A 19,966-nucleotide genomic window follows, 5' to 3' on the forward strand; every position below is an offset into this window, starting at 1 on the left:
AGGGGTAGAAAAAACGGTTCGAAAATCGCTTATTTTACGACTGACTGACTCACTGATTCACTGACTCACTCATCAAAATTATGAGGCATTTCCCGATGTCCTAGAAACTTGAAATTTGACAGGATGGTAAGTCTTGATGAGTAAGTAAGGGGAAAAAATCGGCAAAAGTTGCACTGGGCGCCGCCCACAGTCGGAATTAACCGCTTCTTGGCGGTTTTCACAAAACGGTTAGAGATATCGAAAAAGTTATGAGAGTAGACCCCCCCAAAACCATACCTAAAACGCACCAATTAGTAATTGAAGCAGAAGCAGCAGAAAATGATGAAAAATTTGACGTTTTTCAAAGTCAAATATCTCCGGCTAAACTTAACCGATTTTGATGACAAAATTTTTTTCAACTTGGTCTACTTTCATGCCCCAACACACACACGTAATCCGTTTTTTTCCATCATTTGTAGTTGTCTCCCTACAACTACCTGAAAACGGCTATTTTCCCTGTCGCGTATAACTCTAGTAGCGCGGCCAAACTTCCTTGACTTGGCGGGGCGGAGCGCTACCGCGCTCCTTAATTAAATAGAAGTACAAACCTTTCTTTTATTTTTGTCCATTTCGTCGATTACGTACACAGCTATTTACACCACACAATAGTATAAAACACAAATACCCACACCAATATATGTAAGAAGCATGAAAACATTGGATTTCACAAGATCGCGGTAATAGGAGTACGTGTGAATAAAGTACGTAGAAATTCATTCCGTGTTTGGGCGGGATTTAGTTTGTATTGAGTGTGGATGAGAAAAAATAATAGGTAGTAATATTATACAGGGTGTTTAAATGAAAAGTTGCCACCCTTAAAATCTCGAGAACCGTTTGGATTAAAAAAAAAACGCTAAACCACGTAGGCATTTATTTATTTTCAAGGGGAACCTATTTTTAGGGGATTTTAATTTTCCGGCAATATCAGAAGTGGCCCCCGGGGGGGGTCAACTTTGAAATCTTAAATGCGAACCCCCTACTTGTGATACATCATATCAAAGGTATTGAAGAACGCAGTACTTTGGTACAAGTTTGAGCTCGACCCGACAACCAGGGTCGGAGTTATGGTTATTCAAATGTTCTCCCGCCAATAAAGGAAGCACCATAAATGGAAAATTCATATTGATTGCTAATGATTCATATCGAAATTTAGTCCCAAAAATGAAATTTTGAAACATCCGTTCTGCCCCAGAGGCCATCAGGGTCGAAAGTCTAAATTTAATTTTTGGGTCTGAATTTCAACATGAAAAATTAGTGGGACCTATTTGAAGCACAAATCACCAATCAATATGAATTTCCCATTTATGGTGCTTCGTAGTATACTATAAAGACCCCCCCCCCACCTTGATTTTTGAACCGATGAATTTAGAAATCTGAAATTTTGTATACGAGCCTATATTTACATCTAGTTTCTTATAGGCTATGTAAAAATTCAGGGACTTTTTCAGGGTCGGCCCCAGGGGGTCAACTTTAAAATCTTAAAAAAGAAACCCCTATTTGTGATCCATCATATCAAAGGTCTTAGAGAACGTAGTACTTTGATACAAGATTGAGCTCGATCCGACGACAAGACTGGAGTTATAGTCAATTAAAAAAAAATATTTTCCCATGTTCTCCCGCCAATAAAGGAAGCACCAAAAATGAGAAATTCATATCGATTGGTGATTTGTGCTTAAAATAGGTCCCACTAATGGTTCATATTGAAATTCAGACCCCAAAATTAAATTTCGAAACAACTATTTTCACCCCCGGAGGCCATCAGGGCCGAAAGTCTAAATTTCATTTTCTATATAAATAAAATTGTAGATTTGTCTGTACATTGCTTAGAATCGTGAAATTTTTAGTTATTCTTACTCCTTATGCATCCACTATTCCGAAAATCACATTAGAAAAAAATTCTGTCTGTCTGTATGTCTGTCTGTTACGCTAAATAGACCTTTGGTTGTCCTCTTTTCACGAGAAAACGGCTCGACCGATTTTGATGAAATTTTTTGTGGTTGGTAAGAAAAGTACTCCGGGTGACATAGGCTACTTGAAATTTTCACAATCCATCCTGATTCAAAATGGCAGCGGTTCAAAAACGTGAAGAAAATGGCGTAATAGACCGTTTTTGTCCTCTTTTCACCAGAAAACGGCTCGACCGATTTTGATGAAATTTTTTGTGGTTGTTAAGAAAAGTACTCCGGGTGACAGAGGCTACTTGAAATTTTCACAATCCATCCTGATTCAAAATGGCGGCGGTTCAAAAACGCGAAGAAAATGGCCTAATAAACCCGTTTTTGTCCTCTTTTCACGCAAAAACGGCTCGACCGATTTTGATGAAATTTTTTGTGGTTGTTAAGAAAAGTACTCCGGGTGACATAGGCTACTTGAAATTTTCACATTCCATCCTGATTCAAAATGGCGGCGGTTCAAAAACGTGAAGAAAAAGGCCTAATACACCCGTTTTTGTCCTCTTTTCACGAGAAAACGGCTCAACCGATTTTGATGAAATTTTTTGTGGTTGTTAAGAAAAGTACTCCGGGTGACATAGGCTACTTGAAATTTTCACATTCAAACCTGATTCAAAATGGCGGCGGTTCGAAGTTATGCCTGTTATGCTGCTCTGTGAGACATGTCAGGGAGCGCGTAGCGCGACCGTGTGTGGTGTGTGTGTGTGGTGTGTGTGTGTGGTGTGTGTGTGTGTGTGTGTGTGTGTGTGTGTGTGTGTGTGTGTGTGTGTGTGTGTGTGTGTGTGTGTGTGTGTGTGTGTGTGTGTGTGTGTGTGTGTGTGTGTGTGTGTGTGTGTGTGTGTGTGTGTGTGTGTGTGTGTGTGTGTGTGTGTGTGTGTGTGTGTGTGTGTGTGTGTGTGTGTGTGTGTGTGTGTGTGTGTGTGTGTGCCGCTAAATAGTCCTCTTTTCACGAGAAAACGGCTCGACCGATTTTGATGAAATTTTTTGTGGTTGTTAAGAAAAGTACTCCGGGTGACATAGGCTACTTGAAATTCCTTATCACACAGGGAGTATTTCAAGATAGTACATCTTTGGTCGAATATTGGCCGCCGTAGGCGGTCGATTTTGGACTTGGGAAAAATTTTCAAAAAAAAGTTCAATTTTTTTCATACTTTATATAATTCCTTATCACACGGGGAGTATTTTAAGATAGGAAATTTTTGACCAAAAATTGGCCGCCGTGGGCGGCTCAGGCTCGGGACTGAAAAATTTTCATTTTTTTTTCAGATACGGATTTCGTAAATGTAATAGAAAGTCGTGTGATGTTCATACCCGATTTTTTTTTCCTTTTTTAATTTTTTCAATTTAATTTTAACTAGTGGTTGACCCGTCCTTTGTACGGGACCACCACAAACACACACCCCCACACACACCACACCCACCTAACACATCCCATCACACCACACCCATCACACACCCACCACCACACACTACATCCACCACCACACCCATCCCACCACACACACACCACCCACCACACACACCCACACCCACACCCACCACACACACACATCACACCTACCCACCCATCACACACACACACCCATCACACACACACACACCTGTCTGCCTGTCTGTCTGTATGTATGTATGTATGTCTGTCTGTTACGCTAAATACCTAAATAGACCTTTGGTTGTCCTCTTTTCACGAGAAAACGGCTCGACCGATTTTGATGAAATTTTTTGTGGTTGTTAAGAAAAGTACTAAAGTGGCTACACTTTCTAGCCTACATTTCTCTCTGGGAAAGGCCAACATCACCCAGACGGTCACCCGTCCAATTATACTAACCACGCTCGACGTTGCTTAACTTCCATGGACCAAAAGTACCAAGATTTTTTTAATTTCGCGGTCCGCGGTCGTTTTGAGTGATCTAAGTATAATTTTTCAAATTTTAGTATAATATTAGCACGAATCTAGTATAATTTCACTGAAGCCATCTGACAACACTGCTCTTCTCCTTCAGTTAGTTCAGATTCAGGCCGTGCTTATGTACAGGGCTGAGATAGGCCATTCTCGGCCTTTCTTGGCGTGTGGAAAATGATGTGGTAACTTAAGGTCTGTTTTTCATTCCTACGCCGCATCGATGCGGCGTCCACTTGACGTTCACTCTGCGTCAGGAGTGGGGGTAAAATGTGGAAAAATCACACAAACATCACACACACACACACCCACACACCCGCCACATACACCCATCACACCACACACACAAACCCATCACACCACACATACCACACATCCATCACACCACACACACCACACATCCATCACACACACCCATCACCACACACACACCACACCCACACACGGTCGCGCTACGCGCTCCCTAACATGTCATAACTTTGAACATATTAGTCATAACTTTGAACCGCCGCCATTTTGAATCAGGATGGAATGTGACAATTTTAAGTAGCCTATGTCACCCGGAGTACTTTTCTTAACAACCACAAAAAATTTCATCAAAATCGGTCAAGCCGTTTTCTCGTGAAAAGAGGACAACCAAAGGTCTATTTAGCGTGACAGACAGACATACCCACAGACAGACAGAAATTTTTCTAATGTGATTTTTGGAATCGTGAATGCATAAGGAGTAAGAATAACTAAAAATTTCACGATTCTAAGCGAGAAGAGTACTGAGGGTGACATAGGCAGCATAGGCTATTTACATTTGTCATATTCCATCCCGATTCAAAATGGCAGCACGTCAAAGTTATGACTCTTATGCTTATGCCACTAGTAAGGAGTAAGAATAACTAAAAATTTCACGATTCTAAGCAATGTGGATTTGTCTGTACATTGCTTAGAATCGTGAAATTTTTAGTTATTCTTTTCTTACTCCTTATGCATCCACGGAACCACACACACACATACGGTCGCGCTACGCGCTCCCTGACATGTCCCACAGAGCAGCATAATAGGCATAACTTTGAACCGCCGCCATTTTGAATCAGGATAAAGTCTGTTTGAGTTGTATGTTGTATGCTATGTCATATATCAACCCAGACGATGGGCAGCTCATCAATAAATTATTGATTGTTTCTCTCTCTAATAATTTCCAAGAAACCTTATATATTTTTCCACGAATTTTAGTAATTAACTAAAGCTTCTCTAATTTTATTTATTAAGATTGTTATAAGCGACACTGTCACACGGGCCTCGGGGTTACTGATATCAAGAAGCAAGCATGCGTCAGGAAATGTATTTCTTCTTTCTCCCAATGATTCAAAATTACACCGAATCGTTAGTCGTTATGCGCTAAAAAAACAAGCGGGGCCCGTCCCTCCGGGAATTTTTCAGCCCGTAGATTATTCGATCGTGGTTAAAGAAAATCAGTACCTATGTACCTACCTAATTTGTTTGATACATCAGTTTATTATTATTGACTAGTGGTTGACCCGTCCTTTGTACGGGACCACCACACACACACAAACACACACACCACACCCACCTCACACATCCCATCACACCACACCCATCACACACCCACCACCACACACCACATCCATCACCACACCCATCCCACCACACACACCACCCACCACACACACATCACACCTACCCACCCATCACACACACACACACACACACACACAAACACACACACACACACACGCACACACACACCCATCACACACCACCCACCACACACACACAATCACACAACACAAACATCACACACACACCCACCACATACACCTTTCACACACACACAGACACACACACACACCCATCACACCACACACACAAACCTATCACACACACACCACACATCCATCACACACACCCATCACACCACACACACCACACATCCATCACACCACACACACCACACATCCATCACACACACCCATCACACCACACACACACCTCACCCACACACGGTCGCGCTACGCGCTCCCTAACATGTCCCACAGTGCATCATATTAGTCATAATTTTGAACCACCGCCATTTTGAATCAGGATGGAATGTGACAATTTTAAGTAGCCTATGTCACCCGGAGTACTTTTCTTAACAACCACAAAAAATTTCATCAAAATTGGTCAAGCCGTTTTGGCGTGAAAAGAGGACAACCAAAGGTCTATTTAGCGTGACAGACAGACAGACGGACAGAAATTTTTCTAATGTGATTTTTGGAATCGTGGATGCATAAGGAGTAAGAATAACTAAAAATTTCACGATTCTAAGCAATGTCAGACAAATCTACAACTTTATTTATATAGATAAAGAAAGGATGGACTAAAAAGTAGAAAGTTGCGAACAAAATATCTCAAGAACGATTTGTCGTAGAGAAATGAAATTTGGTATGCTATCCCGGTATGGTCCAAAAACGCGACTGTAACAATTTGGTAAAAATCGGATAATCACCCATCCAGATATTAACCAGTCAATGTTGTTTCGAACTTCGAAAAAAAATCAATTTTTTTCATACTTTATATGATTCCTTATCACACGGGGAGTATTTTAAGGTAGAAAATTTTTGGACGAAAATTGGCCGCCGTAGGCGGTCGATTTTGGACTTGAAATTAAAAAAAAAAGATGTTCAATTTTTGGACACTTTTTAATGATCCCTCACTACGTGGGGAGTATTTTAAGATAGGAAATTTTCGACCAAAAATTGGTCGCCACAGGCGGCCGATTTTGGGACTTGGAAAATTTTTCAAAAAAGTTCAATTTTTGGACACTTTTTAATGATCCCTCATTAAACGGAGAGTATTTCAAGACAGGAAATTTTAGGTCGAAAATTGGCCGCCGTTGGCGGTCGATTTTGGACTTGAAATTAAAAAAAAAAAAGATGTTCAATTTTTGGACACTTTTTAATGATCCCTCATTACGTGGGGAGTATTTTAAGATAGGAAATTTTCGACCAAAAATTGGTCGCCACAGGCGGCCGATTTTGGGACTTGGAAAATTTTTCAAAAAAGTTCAATTTTTGGACACTTTTTAATGATCCCTCACTACGTGGGGAGTATTTTAAGATAGGAAATTTTCGACCAAAAATTGGTCGCCACAGGCGGCCGATTTTGGGACTTGGAAAATTTTTCAAAAAAGTTCAATTTTTGGACACTTTTTAATGATCCCTCACTACGTGGGGAGTATTTTAAGATAGGAAATTTTCGACCAAAAATTGGTCGCCACAGGCGGCCGATTTTGGGACTTGGAAAATTTTTCAAAAAAGTTCAATTTTTGGACACTTTTTAATGATCCCTCATTACACGGAGAGTATTTCAAGACAAGAAATTTTAGGTCGAAAATTGGCCGCCGTCGGCGGTCGATTTTGGACTTGAAAAAATTTCAAAAAAAGTTCAATTTTTGGACACTTTTTAATGATCCCTCATTATATGAGGAGTATTTTAAGATAGGAAATTTTCGACCAAAAATTGGCCGCCGTGGGCGGCTCAGGCTCGGGACTGAAAAATTTGCATTTTTTTTTTCAAATACGTATTTCGTAAATGTAATAGAAAGTCGTGTGATGTTCACACCAGATTTTTTTTGTTCAAAACAGAATGGGATAAAATATTGCTTGCTTCTAATTTTATTTCTTGGCATCAGAAATGTGAAAGTGAGAGGTGCTAATTATTTCAAACACAGCATTTCATGTTATTATCCAAACTCGCACTTCGTGCTCGGGAGGGGGGCTTTGTTAAGAAAAGTACTCCGGGTGACATAGGCTACTTGAAATTTTCACATTCCATCCTGATTCAAAATGGCGGCGTTTCAAAAAAGTGGAATACTGGGCAATTATAGGATTCTTTTTGGTGTAAAAACTCATCACCTTACATTTATCAGTATTCAGTCCCATAAGGTTGTCAAGACACCAGCGATGTAGACCCTGAATTATGATGTAGCGATGTAGACCCTGACCCTTTTAAAAATTATGGATGATGTCCTGAAGGAAGAGCCAGTAAATAAAACAGTTAAATAATAAACAAATAAAACAATTAAATAATAAAATAATTTTAAAAGCTTTCTATAAAATATAAATTTTCCAACCAAGCAAACTTTGAGTTGACTTCGACTTCGGTAAGGAATCTCGAACTAAAAAAAAAAAAAAAAAAAAAAAAAAAAAAAAAAAAAATTTGTTGAGTAGCACGCCAACAGATTACATCAAATATTTTTATTAAAATTTTTATTTAATTTTCTCGATTTTATAAAAAGCCAATGGCGTGCTAAGTGGCAATCAAAAACCCATGAATGGCAGGGCTTGAGGCCCTTGCCCAGTAAAAATCATCAAAATCAAAATTTAGTCTTTGAAATCAAATGAGAAACGCTTTTTGCAAGTTTATTAAATAATTTTCACTCGGTAAAATGTGAGTAAAAATCCAATCATTAAGTTTTTTTTTCACTGTCTAGACGCAATTATGGCAATTGCAATTACGTAGACAGGATTAAGGTACAGGGAGACTCCATATACAGGCCATCAGCCTATATCCAGAATCTCCCTGCAGCTGTCCCTAAATTTGTTTTCATGTATATCTAAATCTAAGTTTAATGAGTGTTTGTTGAAGCAGTCTTTGAAGCTGCATCATGATACCAATTTCCTGGTAAGAAAACAAATATTCTCTGGTTTGGATCAGTGGGAATCATCATAAAACCCACATTTTTCCCAAGTTGTATTTTTAAAACCATTTGTCAACATGTACTTATATAATTCCTGCTGAAAGAAAAATAACAAAATGAGAAAAGTCAAAAGAAGAAAATATTGAAATTAAAAAAAAGCAAAATCAATTTTCTCATTCCATTTTTTTATTTCTAACTAGGGCGAACCCGTCGCCTTGCTTCCACACACACACACACCACACATTCATCACACACACACACACACACACACACACACACACACACACACACACACACCCATCACACCACACACCACAGACCCAACACACACACCCATCCCCCCCCACACACACACACAAATTTTGTTAACATCTGTCAAGCCGTTTTCTCGTGAAAAAAGGACAAAAACAGGTCTACCGGAGTAATACGCCATTTCAGACTTGTTTTCAACGTGCCGCCATTTTGAATCGGTCGAATTTTCTGAAACCGGTCTTGAATTAACGGCTGAAGAATCATCTAAAACTTTCACGCTTTGACTTCATAGGTCGTCGCGACAAATTTCAAGATCTGAGGTCATTTATGTCAAAAAACGTGAATTTTTTCTAAAGAATTTGCCGTTTACCCACCGTGCTCGGCGTAGCTTAACAAAAACGAACCGGAAAATAGCCTATAACCTTCACGGAAGTGCAAGCAATAAGTTAACAAACTTTCATAGCAATTGGATGAGCGGTTTGGCCAGGCATAAAGTTCGAACACACACACATTCATTTTTATATATTAGATTTGGAAAATGGGAGCAGATAAATGAGTATTCAACCAACCAGGAGGTTGGAAATTCTACAGTATAATCTGGTACTCAGGAGAAAATCTGATAGTGGAACTTCAATGTTCCACTCTGTTGGGAAAGTCACTGGAAGAACACAACAAACTGGATCTGTAATATGCATCAATTGCATCATCGTTTAGGATTTTTCTTAAATTTTGGTTGGGAACGGTTTGGTTTGTCCTGACAATGGTATGATAACCCATTCATATTCGCATTGTGGTAGGACGGGAAAGCTGTATAGCAACCCTAAGGAAAAGGTCTATGCTTTCAGAGCTATACATATTATATATTACTATATTTATTTATTTTATTATTCTGGAATCCACTTAATAATTTAAAAAAAGATATTTAAATCAAAATTGGTAATTTCAAAGTGCTTAAGGGAGATCTCTTTTGGTGTTTTTCTTTAATATCTAAAACAATATCACGCTCTGTGATATTGAGGGGTAATTTCCTTTCTTTAGTGCCTAAGGTAAGTTTCCTTTTTATTACTTTTTTAGTTTAGGTGCTGGAGGGAGGTAATACTCCTCATCTCGGTTTGTAGTGGAACACAGTGATCTGTACCGGGCCACCGCCTTTCACTGCAACTAGCTCGTTGTTGCCCCAGCCGACTTCCGACCCAGAATGTCTTTTGATTGCTCTGGTACACACGCTTGAAACTGTTTATTTGGGGGTCACGTCCACTTCTAGGTCCAATGATCTCTTCTATCTGAGTTGGCGAACGCAACCTTCGGATAAGATTGTGTTGCTTCCTCCGACTCATGGTGGACGGGGATTCATAGTAACGTAGGAAATTGACGGATTCTCCTTTTGAATCGTTAATATCTCCATAATTAATGATTTCTCAGAAAATTCAAGATAATGGAATTAAAGAGGACAAAAAGGGGTACTTTTCTATTAGGAGAAATTCAATGGGTTTCAGTGGAAACTTGAAGCAAAATCGAATTGAAAAAATCGTAGTTTTTAAAGAGATACAAAAAAATCTTTCTCTCAAGTCTCTGGTTGTGTTCGAAGGAAGGTATTATAAGGGGTACTTTTCTATCAGGAGAAATTCAATGGGTTTCAGTGTAAACTTGAAGAAAAATCGAATTGAAAAAATCGTAGTTTTTAAAGAGATACAAAAAAATCTTTCTCTCAAGTCTCTGGTTGTGTTCGAAGGAAGGTATTACCAAAACAGGGAATTTTATCTTTTAGTAAATTTTGTGTTCTTTTCAATGGTACAATCAGTTTTTTATTATCCTTATTGGTTCAAGAGATAAAGGCGTTTTAAGGGGACAAGGTATGAAAAATGTTGAAAAACAGAAAATTCTTCATAACTCCGCCCCTGTTGAAAATCGGATAGCTTTTTCTGGTAGCCCTTTAGGTCCTGCATCAACCCTCAAGCGTTGTACAGTCATTCGCGGGACACCCTGTATAAATAAAACCAGTGGTTGACCCGTCCTTTGTACGGGACCACCACACACACCCATCACACACAGCACACCCATCACACAAACCACATACACCCACCACACCACACACACACCTACACACCCATCACACACACACACACCAACACACCCATACACCACCCATCACACACACACACCACCCATCAAACACCCAACACACCCCACCCACCACACACACATCACACCCACCCACCACATACACACACACATCCGCTACACACATACACACACACGGTCGCGCTACGCGCTCCCTGACATGTCCTACAGAGCAGCATAATAGGCATAACTTTGAACCGCCGCCATTTTGAATCAGGATGAAATGTGATAATTTTAAGTAGCCTATGTCACCCCATCGAATATCATCCCTACGATAGTACTACGCTCTTTTATGATGGTTGATGGTATCACAAATAGGGGGTTCTTTTTTTTAAGAGGTTTGACAGGGGGAACTGTAACTGCTATGGTCTTATCGTCCCGCCCATCACACACTCACCACACACACATACACACACACGGTCGCGCTACGCGCTCCCTGACATGTCTCACAGAGCAGCATAATAGACATAACTTTGAACCGCCGCCATTTTGAATCAGGATGAAATGTGATAATTTTAAGTAGCTTAAGTCACCGTTCCTCAAAGGGTTCTCTCTGCTTTAAAAGACCAAGCACAAGTCCTCACGATGGTTGACTGCGGTTCAGGACGGCTCAACCTCCTTGGAGGGCTGTTTTTCGAGTTGTCTAGCTTTAGCCTTCTAGTCAACGCTACGCCCGCCGAGGAGAAGTGTACCGTCCTGCACTCGCATCAATTTAACATGGCTAGAGCTAGGAACATCACCCCGGTGTATAGCAGATACCAAAAGACATCTTTTCTTTATTCTGCTATCGCCGTTCGGCGAAAGCTAAAGCCGCTACAACAACAACAACATCCATCCTTCACATTATTCCTATTTAATTATTGATCATTTTAGTTAGCTCCCATGGTGTAATGGTCACAGCGCTCGTGTCACTGGGACGAGCAGTATAGCACTTCCACTACTGAGTAGAGAAAGGAACTCTACCAGGTTGCGACCATCGACAGGACAAAAAAATAAATCAAGTGCCCACAAAAAATAAACAAAATTTTAAATCGATGGCACGCCGCCAATGCAGTGAAGCAGAAGTAATATTAGAGGAAAGAGGAGTGCAATGAGGGGAAAGAAAGGTAGGTACTTAAGTCACCCCGAGTACTCTTCTAAACAACCAAAATTTTTTTTTATCAAAATCGGTCGAGCCGTTTTCTCGTGAAAAGAGGACAAAAACGGGTCTGTCAACAAAATAGGCCATTTTCTTCACGTTTTTGAACCGCCGCCATTTTGAATCAGGATGGAATGTGACAATTTTAAGTAGCCTATGTCACCCGGAGCACTCTTCTTAACAACCAAAAAAAATTTCATCAAAATCGGTTGAGCCGTTTTCTCGTGAAAAGAGGACAAAATAGGTCTATTAGGCCATTTTCTTCACGTTTTTGAAGTTTGGTGCAGGGGTTCGGATGTTACACATTTTGATCATAAATATAATCATAGCACATTGCTTGCTCGACAAAATTGCTAAACGAAATATTGATTTTCGGTCAGCTCTGAGATGGTTTACACTACATAGTAAATAAAGCCAGACATTATTATAGTGTTAAGTTAAGCAACGAGTCGTCTTGTGTTTTATTCTCCAAGTCCTCCCGAGCCACCCAGCATCGGTCGCCAGGTCCGGGCTGACCTTAAACTAGACGAACCTCAACGTTTGCGACAGTACTTTGCTACAAGTTTGAGCTCTATCCAACAACCAGGGCCGGAGTTATGGCCTATTCAATTTTTCATTTTTCCATGTTCTCCCGCCAATAGGGAAAGCACCGAAAATGGGAAATTCATATCGATTGGTGATTTGTGCTTCAAATAGGTCCCACTAATGATTCCTATGGAAATTCGGTCCCAAAAACAAAATTTCGAAACATCAACTTTCACCCCCCGAGGACATCAGGGCCGGAAGTCTAAATTTCATTTCTGGGTCTGAATTTTAATATGAATTATTAGAGGAACCTACTTGAAGCACAAATCACCAATAGATATGAATTTCCCATTTTTGGTGCTTCCCCTATTCGCGGGAGAACATGGACAAATGAAAATTTGAATAGGCCATAACTCCGGTCCTGGTTGTTGGATCGAGCTCAAACTCGTAGCAAAGTACTACGCTCTTTGAGATCTTTGATATGATGTATCACAAACAGGGGGTTTTCATTTAAGATTTTAAAGTTGGCCCCCCTGGGGACGACCCTGAAAAAGTCCCTGAACTTTTACATAGCCTATAAGAAACTAGAGGTAAATATAGGCTGGTTTAGAGAATTTCAGGTTTCTAAATTAATCGGTTCAAAAATTGAGGTGGGGGGACTTTATGAATGCACTGTATATTACATAGCTACTCATTTTCCTCACGAGGCTGAGAAGGCCCCGGAACTGGAATCAATCATTAATTTGTAATATACAGATTTTTTGTCCCTGCCGGGAATCGAACCCGGGTCTCCCGCGTGCAAAGCGAGCGCTGTGACCATTACACCATGGGAGCTAACTAAAATGATCAATAATTAAATAGGAATAATGTGAAGGATGGATGTTGTTGTTGTTGTTGTAGCGGCTTTAGCTTTCGCCGAACGGCGATAGCAGAATAAAGAAAAGATGTCTTTTGGTATCTGCTATACACCGTGGATCATAATTATGTTGGTGTTAATAAAAGTACGTGAGAGAATCAACTGCCAAAATCGGAAAAAAGTAAACCAAAGAAAATTTGACCAAGAAAAACTGAAGGACCCGATACTGCGAAGGGAATTCGAAAAGGAAATAGAGGAAGAAATAGAGAGGCAACATGATAATCTGAATGAAGACAAACCAATCAATGAAATCTCAAGACAAATCAATTCTATAATTCACAAGGGAGCTAAGAACACCATTGGATACATCCAAAAACAAAAACAAAAGAATTGGTTCGATGAAGAATGCAAAGCAGCAATTGAAGAGAGAAGAGCAAAAAGTGTATCAGCCATTGAGAATAGAGATGAAGCTAACATTGAAGCATACAGAGAAGAGAGAAGAAAAACTAAGAAACTCATGAGGAAGAAGAAAAGGGAGTTTTTAAACAACAAATTAGATCAAATAGAAAAGGAAGACAATATGAAGAACGTTAGAAGTTTCTATCAACTTGTAAAACAGCAAAGGAGAAACAACGTTCAATTTCATCTTTCAATGCTTCAGTGTGTGTGTGGGGGGGGGTTTGTTGGTGTAAACCTGTGACTTTAGATACCCCCACAGGAAGTAGTCTCGGGGGGGTCAAATCACACGAAAATGGGGGCCAGTTCTCGTCACTAAAACGGAAAATGACACGATCACAAACAGGAAAATGTTCGCGCAAAAGTGACAATGTGTCGATTTTATTATGCTAACGCGTTGTTGAACAGTTTAGTGCTCCATGATTACTAAATCTGATTTGCTTACAATCAATATGCCAAAGTTTGAGTAAGATAAAACTAGTCATAACAAAGTTATGGCCGTTTCAAATCTTGCGTTCTTATTGGGACACCCTTTATATTTAACTTAGTAGACTATTTTCAATCTCAACTTACCTTATTAATTCTATTTGAAGACCCACATGTCGATTGAAAGCCATAAAGAAGCCCACGGCCCAGAAGTAATAAGTTTCATCATTTGCTTGCGCCTTGTCTCGTGAGATACTCTCTCGTACTCCGCGCATAACATTGTTGTAGGCTTGTAGAAACTCTTCGCAAAAACCTCGAAGTATGATACGTACACTCAGTGGAGATCTATGCTCCAGTCTATTATCTTTGAGTGGGGCGCGATTCTTAGGTGTTTTGGTGGGACGCTGAAAATAATGTCAGATTAGTAAAGGTGCACATTTCAGTGGTGCAAGTGGTTTCAATGAGAGTGAGAGGATCGAGAAGGAAGATAAGAACGATAGAATTTGAAGATGGTGAGGGAATGTTGCGATTGGAAAACTGTTAATAAAAATTTAATTGAAAAGAAAAAAAAAAAAAAAAAAAAAAAAAAAAAAAACACACCACTTGTCTCAGAAAATAATATATAGGTAGGTAGGTACTTACACATACAATACTAGTATTTTATGTACAGTATGTTTCACCTAGGTCGTAATGTTTGAACGGCTGGGAATTTTTTTTAATTCTGTAAAGTTATAAACGATGACCAACCTCAGTGGTGCAGTCGTTAACGCGTTGGACTTCGAATCTGTACGTTCGTAATTCGAGTCCAAGCCAAGTTAGTCAAGTCATAAAATTTATCTACATAGGTGTAATAATTGGAGAACTATATTCGTGACAAGCATTTTTATGTGTGCTTAACACCTTTTATTCATAATTTTTAACCAAATGTAAAATTTCTATTGGAAACCTTCAGATTTTTTTCTACGTATTGTAGTAGCCTATTTTCCTTTCGTAATGTTAATGTACATTAGCTTAATTCGAATTTTTCGTTCTCTTAACGCGTATTTTTTTTTTTAGTTCCCATTTTACAATATTAATATTACCTACACTACAATACTAAGACATAAAAAATGACTACCTACCTACATTAAACATAAAAAAAAAAAAACTGACAGCACTATGGAAAAAAAAAAATATATATATATAAAATAGAAAGAGACTAGATTAGGTATCACAATTTGATGTTTACAATATCACTTAGAGAGCAGACAAATAGATCAAGGCCCACATCACAATAGATCACATATAACATTTTAAAGAAAAAGAACAAGACCTCTTGCGCAAGGCGACTGGTACCAGCATGGTAGGTAAAGCACTGGATTATTGAGATATTTGAAAAATCCTATATGTGTGCAGTGAGCACAAAAGTTGTGATATGATAACACAAAGAAACGGGATTTTATTTATGTACTTGTACGATTATTAAAAACAATTTACATTAGACACTTACGTTTTCCTGTGCTTTTGGTACTCTTGGCTTTCCTCATACGACCATGCTTCTGCACAACAAGTTTCTTGTGTTTACATGAATGTTCCAACATCTTGAGAAATACATGAGTTGTTTCTAGGAGATCCTTCAAATATTCCCTAAGAGAAAAAACATTACAACATATTTATCTATACCTATATCAACATCAAAGGGTTGCTTGCCATGCAGAAGGTTTCGGGTTCGAATCCCACCATCGACAAAAAATTGTACTTTTTTTGATTGAAAATATTTCAACGGGTTACTTTGTGTTCTCGTGTTGACCCAGCACCTAAATGGGAAGTATTGTGTCTCTGCTCGCCCATCTGATGAGAGGCATACTACGGGATGGGCATGCTACGACACAGACCACATGCGTCTAATGTAGCAGTTTCATTGCTACAAAAAAAAAGAAAAAAAAAAACAGCGGTGGAACACTCATCTTTAAAAAAATGAACTTCATGAAGGCATACTGCCTCCACAAGTGTGAACTAAACACGGTTGTATTAAAAATCTAAAACGCACCTCAGTCACCTTAGCTTAGAAGGTGGGTTTCAGATGGTTTCCAAAAAAAAACACACACAAATGAGCTCTGATATTGAAATTTGTCGCGACGACCTATGAACTCAAAGCGAGAAAGTTTTAAATGACACCGCAGTCGTTAAGACCGGTTTTAGCGTCACCTAGGTTAAGCTACGCCGAGCAAGGCCAATAAATGGATGGGTGACTTAAACATTATTGACCGAACGATAGTGAGGTCTATGTTTTAACTCGACCGTTTTACATTTGGATTGGATGTTTGTTTGGGTGTTCCGCCAAAACTTGCGATTGCCTGGTCCGATTTTGATGAAATTTGGTACATAATATGTTCCTTAAATCAATTCACGTCGATCATTGAATCATGGGGGGGGTCCCAGAAGTGAGCGGGGCCAGAACTGAGGGGGATTTTATGTCCTGCACGTTTCAGAGTCCAACAGGTGACTCATCTGACGTCCCAGAAGTGAGCGGGGCCAGAACTGAGGGGGATTTTATGTCCTGCACGTTTCAGAGTCCAACAGGTGACTCATCTGACTCATTCATAACGCATAAAACATTGTATTCTTTCTACAAAAAAATATTCTGTCAAGAGATACCAATTCTTGGTAAATCTATTGTTTTAATAAAGGTCAATCATTCTTTGAATCTTCATTACGTAAGTATTCTGTCAAGAGATACCAATTCTTGGTAAATCTATTGTTTTAATAAAGGTCAATCATTCTTTGAATCTTCATTACGTAAGATATACATACGTATAGGTGGTACCTTGTTCGCTTCGTCTCAGCATGAGCAAAAGAGTGTCAGTGAGATCTACAGTTCACAGAACAACTAGTATTGGTAGTTATTAGGAAACATTCAAAGGAATAAAGGAAAGACAGGCTCTAGTCTTGATTTTAAATTATTACATGAAAGTATGCAGGTACATCAGATATTATGTAATAATAATAAGAATAATAATAATAATAATAATAATAATAATAATAATAATAATAATAATAATAATAATAATAATAATAATAATAATAATAATAATAATAATAATAATAATAATAATAATAATAATAATAATAATAATAATAATAATAATAATAATAATAATAATAATAATAATAATAATAATAATAATAATAATAATAATAATAATAATAATAATAATAATAATAATAATAATAATAATAATAATAATAATAATAATAATAATAATAATAATAATAATAATAATAAACTGAATATTAAATAAAATAGGTATGTCATAGGTACTGATTTTCTTTAACCACGATTTAATAAATAAACTTTATTACTTAATAAATATAAAAGAAATTTTCCTATCAAGTAAATAGTAAAATAAAAAAAAAAAAATCCGGAGGGACGGGCCCAGCTTGTTTTATTACAATTATTACAATCGTAGTAATAAAGGAAAGACGGACTGAAAAAGTGTCTCGGCGTTTTTTGACATTCTAAACGGCTCTCGAGAAATTCGCCCCTGGTGTTTATACACCCTAAATAGCTACTTTACCAAATGAAATCAATAGATAAAGTTACCTTGAGAATTTGGTTTCCTGATAGGCATAAAACAGCACCAGTACCAATTCTCTGTACTCCAGAATATAGAAGATGTTACTTTGTATAGTAGCAGCAGATCTACGTACACCTTCATCATCACTTGAGATCATTGACAAGAGAGTAAGTACCTGGAACATAATACGAATGAGAAGTCTCACACTAAGTTTAGGATATTTCTGATTAGTTATACATAAATATGTATAGTGTATATGTTATGGGATAAGCCTGGACAGCGGGTAAACCTAGGATATCCCTGTACTATTACCGGGAAATGTTATAAATAAAAGGGAGAATCCCCCTGTTTTTAGGTTTACCCGCTCTCTGAACTTATCCCGTAACATATGTAAGTTACAGGATAAGTTCGGAGAGATAAGTTGTATATCCGGGCTGCTCTGCATCAAAGAAAAAAGTAATAAATAAATAGCAGATATCACACTTCTGCTTCGATATTTCCCATTTCTCATTCTCATACAGTTACAGTGGCTACTATAAATACTCGAGCTGTAGAAATGAATGTTCTTACCATTTCCTTGTAAGCTTTGAGAGCAATATGTACACGACGGGACCAGAGCGTGATTTTCTTCTTCTCTATAGCCATGTTACTAAGCCATGTGTCTATCTGAGTCTGCAGGAAATGGAATATATTCACCGCCATAGTTTCACTGAAATTTAAAACAAACAGTGTCTTTGGTCTGTTTTCCTCATTATTTCTACACTTAAACCGATCTGGAGTATTATGTGATCGGAAAATGAATATGAAGATGCAAGGTTTAATCAATCGGTTATAAATGTAATAATATAAGAGAAGACCCGCCATGATCTTTGGCTCGAAAAAATGGGCATTGAAAAAGGTTGGAAGTTGCAGAGATTGAACTGTGGAGTAACAAGAATGGACAGGGTAAGAAACAAGATAATTAGTACCAAACCAAAATGACGGAGATTTCCCACTTCTCTTAAAACCTATTGGTAGTTGATTATAAAGTTTTATTTCATTGTATTTTTTCTTTTCTTTTTCAGAATAATCAGGCAAAAAATCTCGACTTTGATGGTACATTCGTTTTTTTTTTTTTTTTTGCAAAATTTTCCATGCCAAATTTGAGGAAATCAGGCTGGATCCCGTTGATCCGATATCCCTAGTTTATATTAGGTTAAACAGATTGAGGGTTTTGAGGTATATGAATAGGGAATCGACGCCTTCAACGTCATCAGCTAGGGAGGGAGGTGAGGGTAAAGAGGCGCAGAGGCGCGAGTGTGGGCGTGGGTGATACAGACAAGGATATGATGGATGGTGAGAATATCTCCGCACTGGCAAAGGGGTTGAGGCTCACGGGTGAATATGTGCTTGTGAGTCAATCGAGTGTGGCCAATCCTGAGTCTCGTGAGCACCACCTCCTCCATCCTGTTGCTCCTTTGACTGGACGGCCACTCCTCGATGATGGGCTTGGTCTTTTTTAACTTGTTTATTAGGATATTGTCCCAAGATCTTTGCCATTGAGTTCTGCATAGTTTGGCAATCCAAGGTTTAAAATCATGGGGCGTGCATAGCTTCAAAGGAGTACTGAGGTTCCTTATTGCCTCATTAACTATATCTTCTTCTCGATCACGGGGGACAATAGATAGTGGGTCTTTAGCTGCCTGGTCTACGGCCTCATTACCGCGAATGCCGCAATGGGACGGACACCACATTAGTTTAACATATTTCCCGACGGTTTTCAGGTCACACCATGCAGAATAGATTTGAGAGATGATAGGGCAGGAAAAGTAAGGATTGGCTATGGCAGATAGGGAACCCATAGAGTCACTGACTAGTAGGAATCTCATGGCAGGGTGATTTTTGATGGACCTGAGACAGAGAAGGATAGCTATTAGTTCAGCTGAAAAAATGGAGTTTATGGGATTTAACGTATTGGCTGACAGAATGCCATCAATACTAAAGGCACAGCTGGTAGACGTGGCGGACTTGGATCCGTCAGTATAACACAACACAGAAGTAGAATAGTT

The 19,966-nt window shown here is 38.7% G+C and overlaps 2 protein-coding genes across 4 annotated transcripts in view; both read right to left on the reverse strand.

The window, feature by feature from the left end:
• Positions 1 to 14,489: 14,489 nt before the first annotated feature.
• The window catches only part of LOC103518711 (protein timeless homolog), a 9,847-nt gene continuing 4,370 nt past the window's right edge, over positions 14,490 to 19,966 (reverse strand). For all 3 annotated transcript variants that reach the window (XM_026830443.1, XM_026830441.1, XM_026830442.1), the window contains one exon: positions 14,490 to 14,765. In XM_026830443.1, coding sequence (XP_026686244.1) covers positions 14,505 to 14,765 — 261 coding nt within the window. In that variant the 3' untranslated portion in view covers positions 14,490 to 14,504. The remainder of the gene's footprint in view (positions 14,766 to 19,966) is intronic.
• On the reverse strand, positions 15,698 to 19,960 carry LOC113465360 (protein timeless homolog). Its single transcript, XM_026830440.1, has 4 exons — positions 19,294 to 19,960; positions 18,489 to 18,627; positions 17,945 to 18,093; positions 15,698 to 15,987 (listed from the first exon to the last, which is right to left on the reverse strand). Exons 1-4 carry the CDS (start codon positions 19,467 to 19,469, stop codon positions 15,834 to 15,836), a joined length of 618 nt encoding a protein of 205 aa, XP_026686241.1. The 5' UTR covers positions 19,470 to 19,960; the 3' UTR covers positions 15,698 to 15,833.

The sequence above is a fragment of the Diaphorina citri genome, unplaced genomic scaffold, assembly GCF_000475195.1.
Source record: "Diaphorina citri unplaced genomic scaffold, Diaci psyllid genome assembly version 1.1 scaffold2329, whole genome shotgun sequence".
Taxonomy (NCBI): domain Eukaryota; kingdom Metazoa; phylum Arthropoda; class Insecta; order Hemiptera; family Psyllidae; genus Diaphorina; species Diaphorina citri.

Bases quoted from the DNA above. Each gene is read 5' to 3' on its own strand.
- LOC113465360 (XM_026830440.1), bottom strand. From the start codon at position 19,469: ATGCAGAACTCAATGGCAAAGATCTTGGGACAATATCCTAATAAACAA. The intron at 18,628-19,293 runs GTGAGCCTCAAC...TTTAAATTTCAG, and splicing joins TCACAAGCACATATTCACCC to TGAAACTATGGCGGTGAATA. The intron at 18,094-18,488 runs GTAAGAACATTC...ATTATGTTCCAG, and splicing joins TCAAAGCTTACAAGGAAATG to GTACTTACTCTCTTGTCAAT.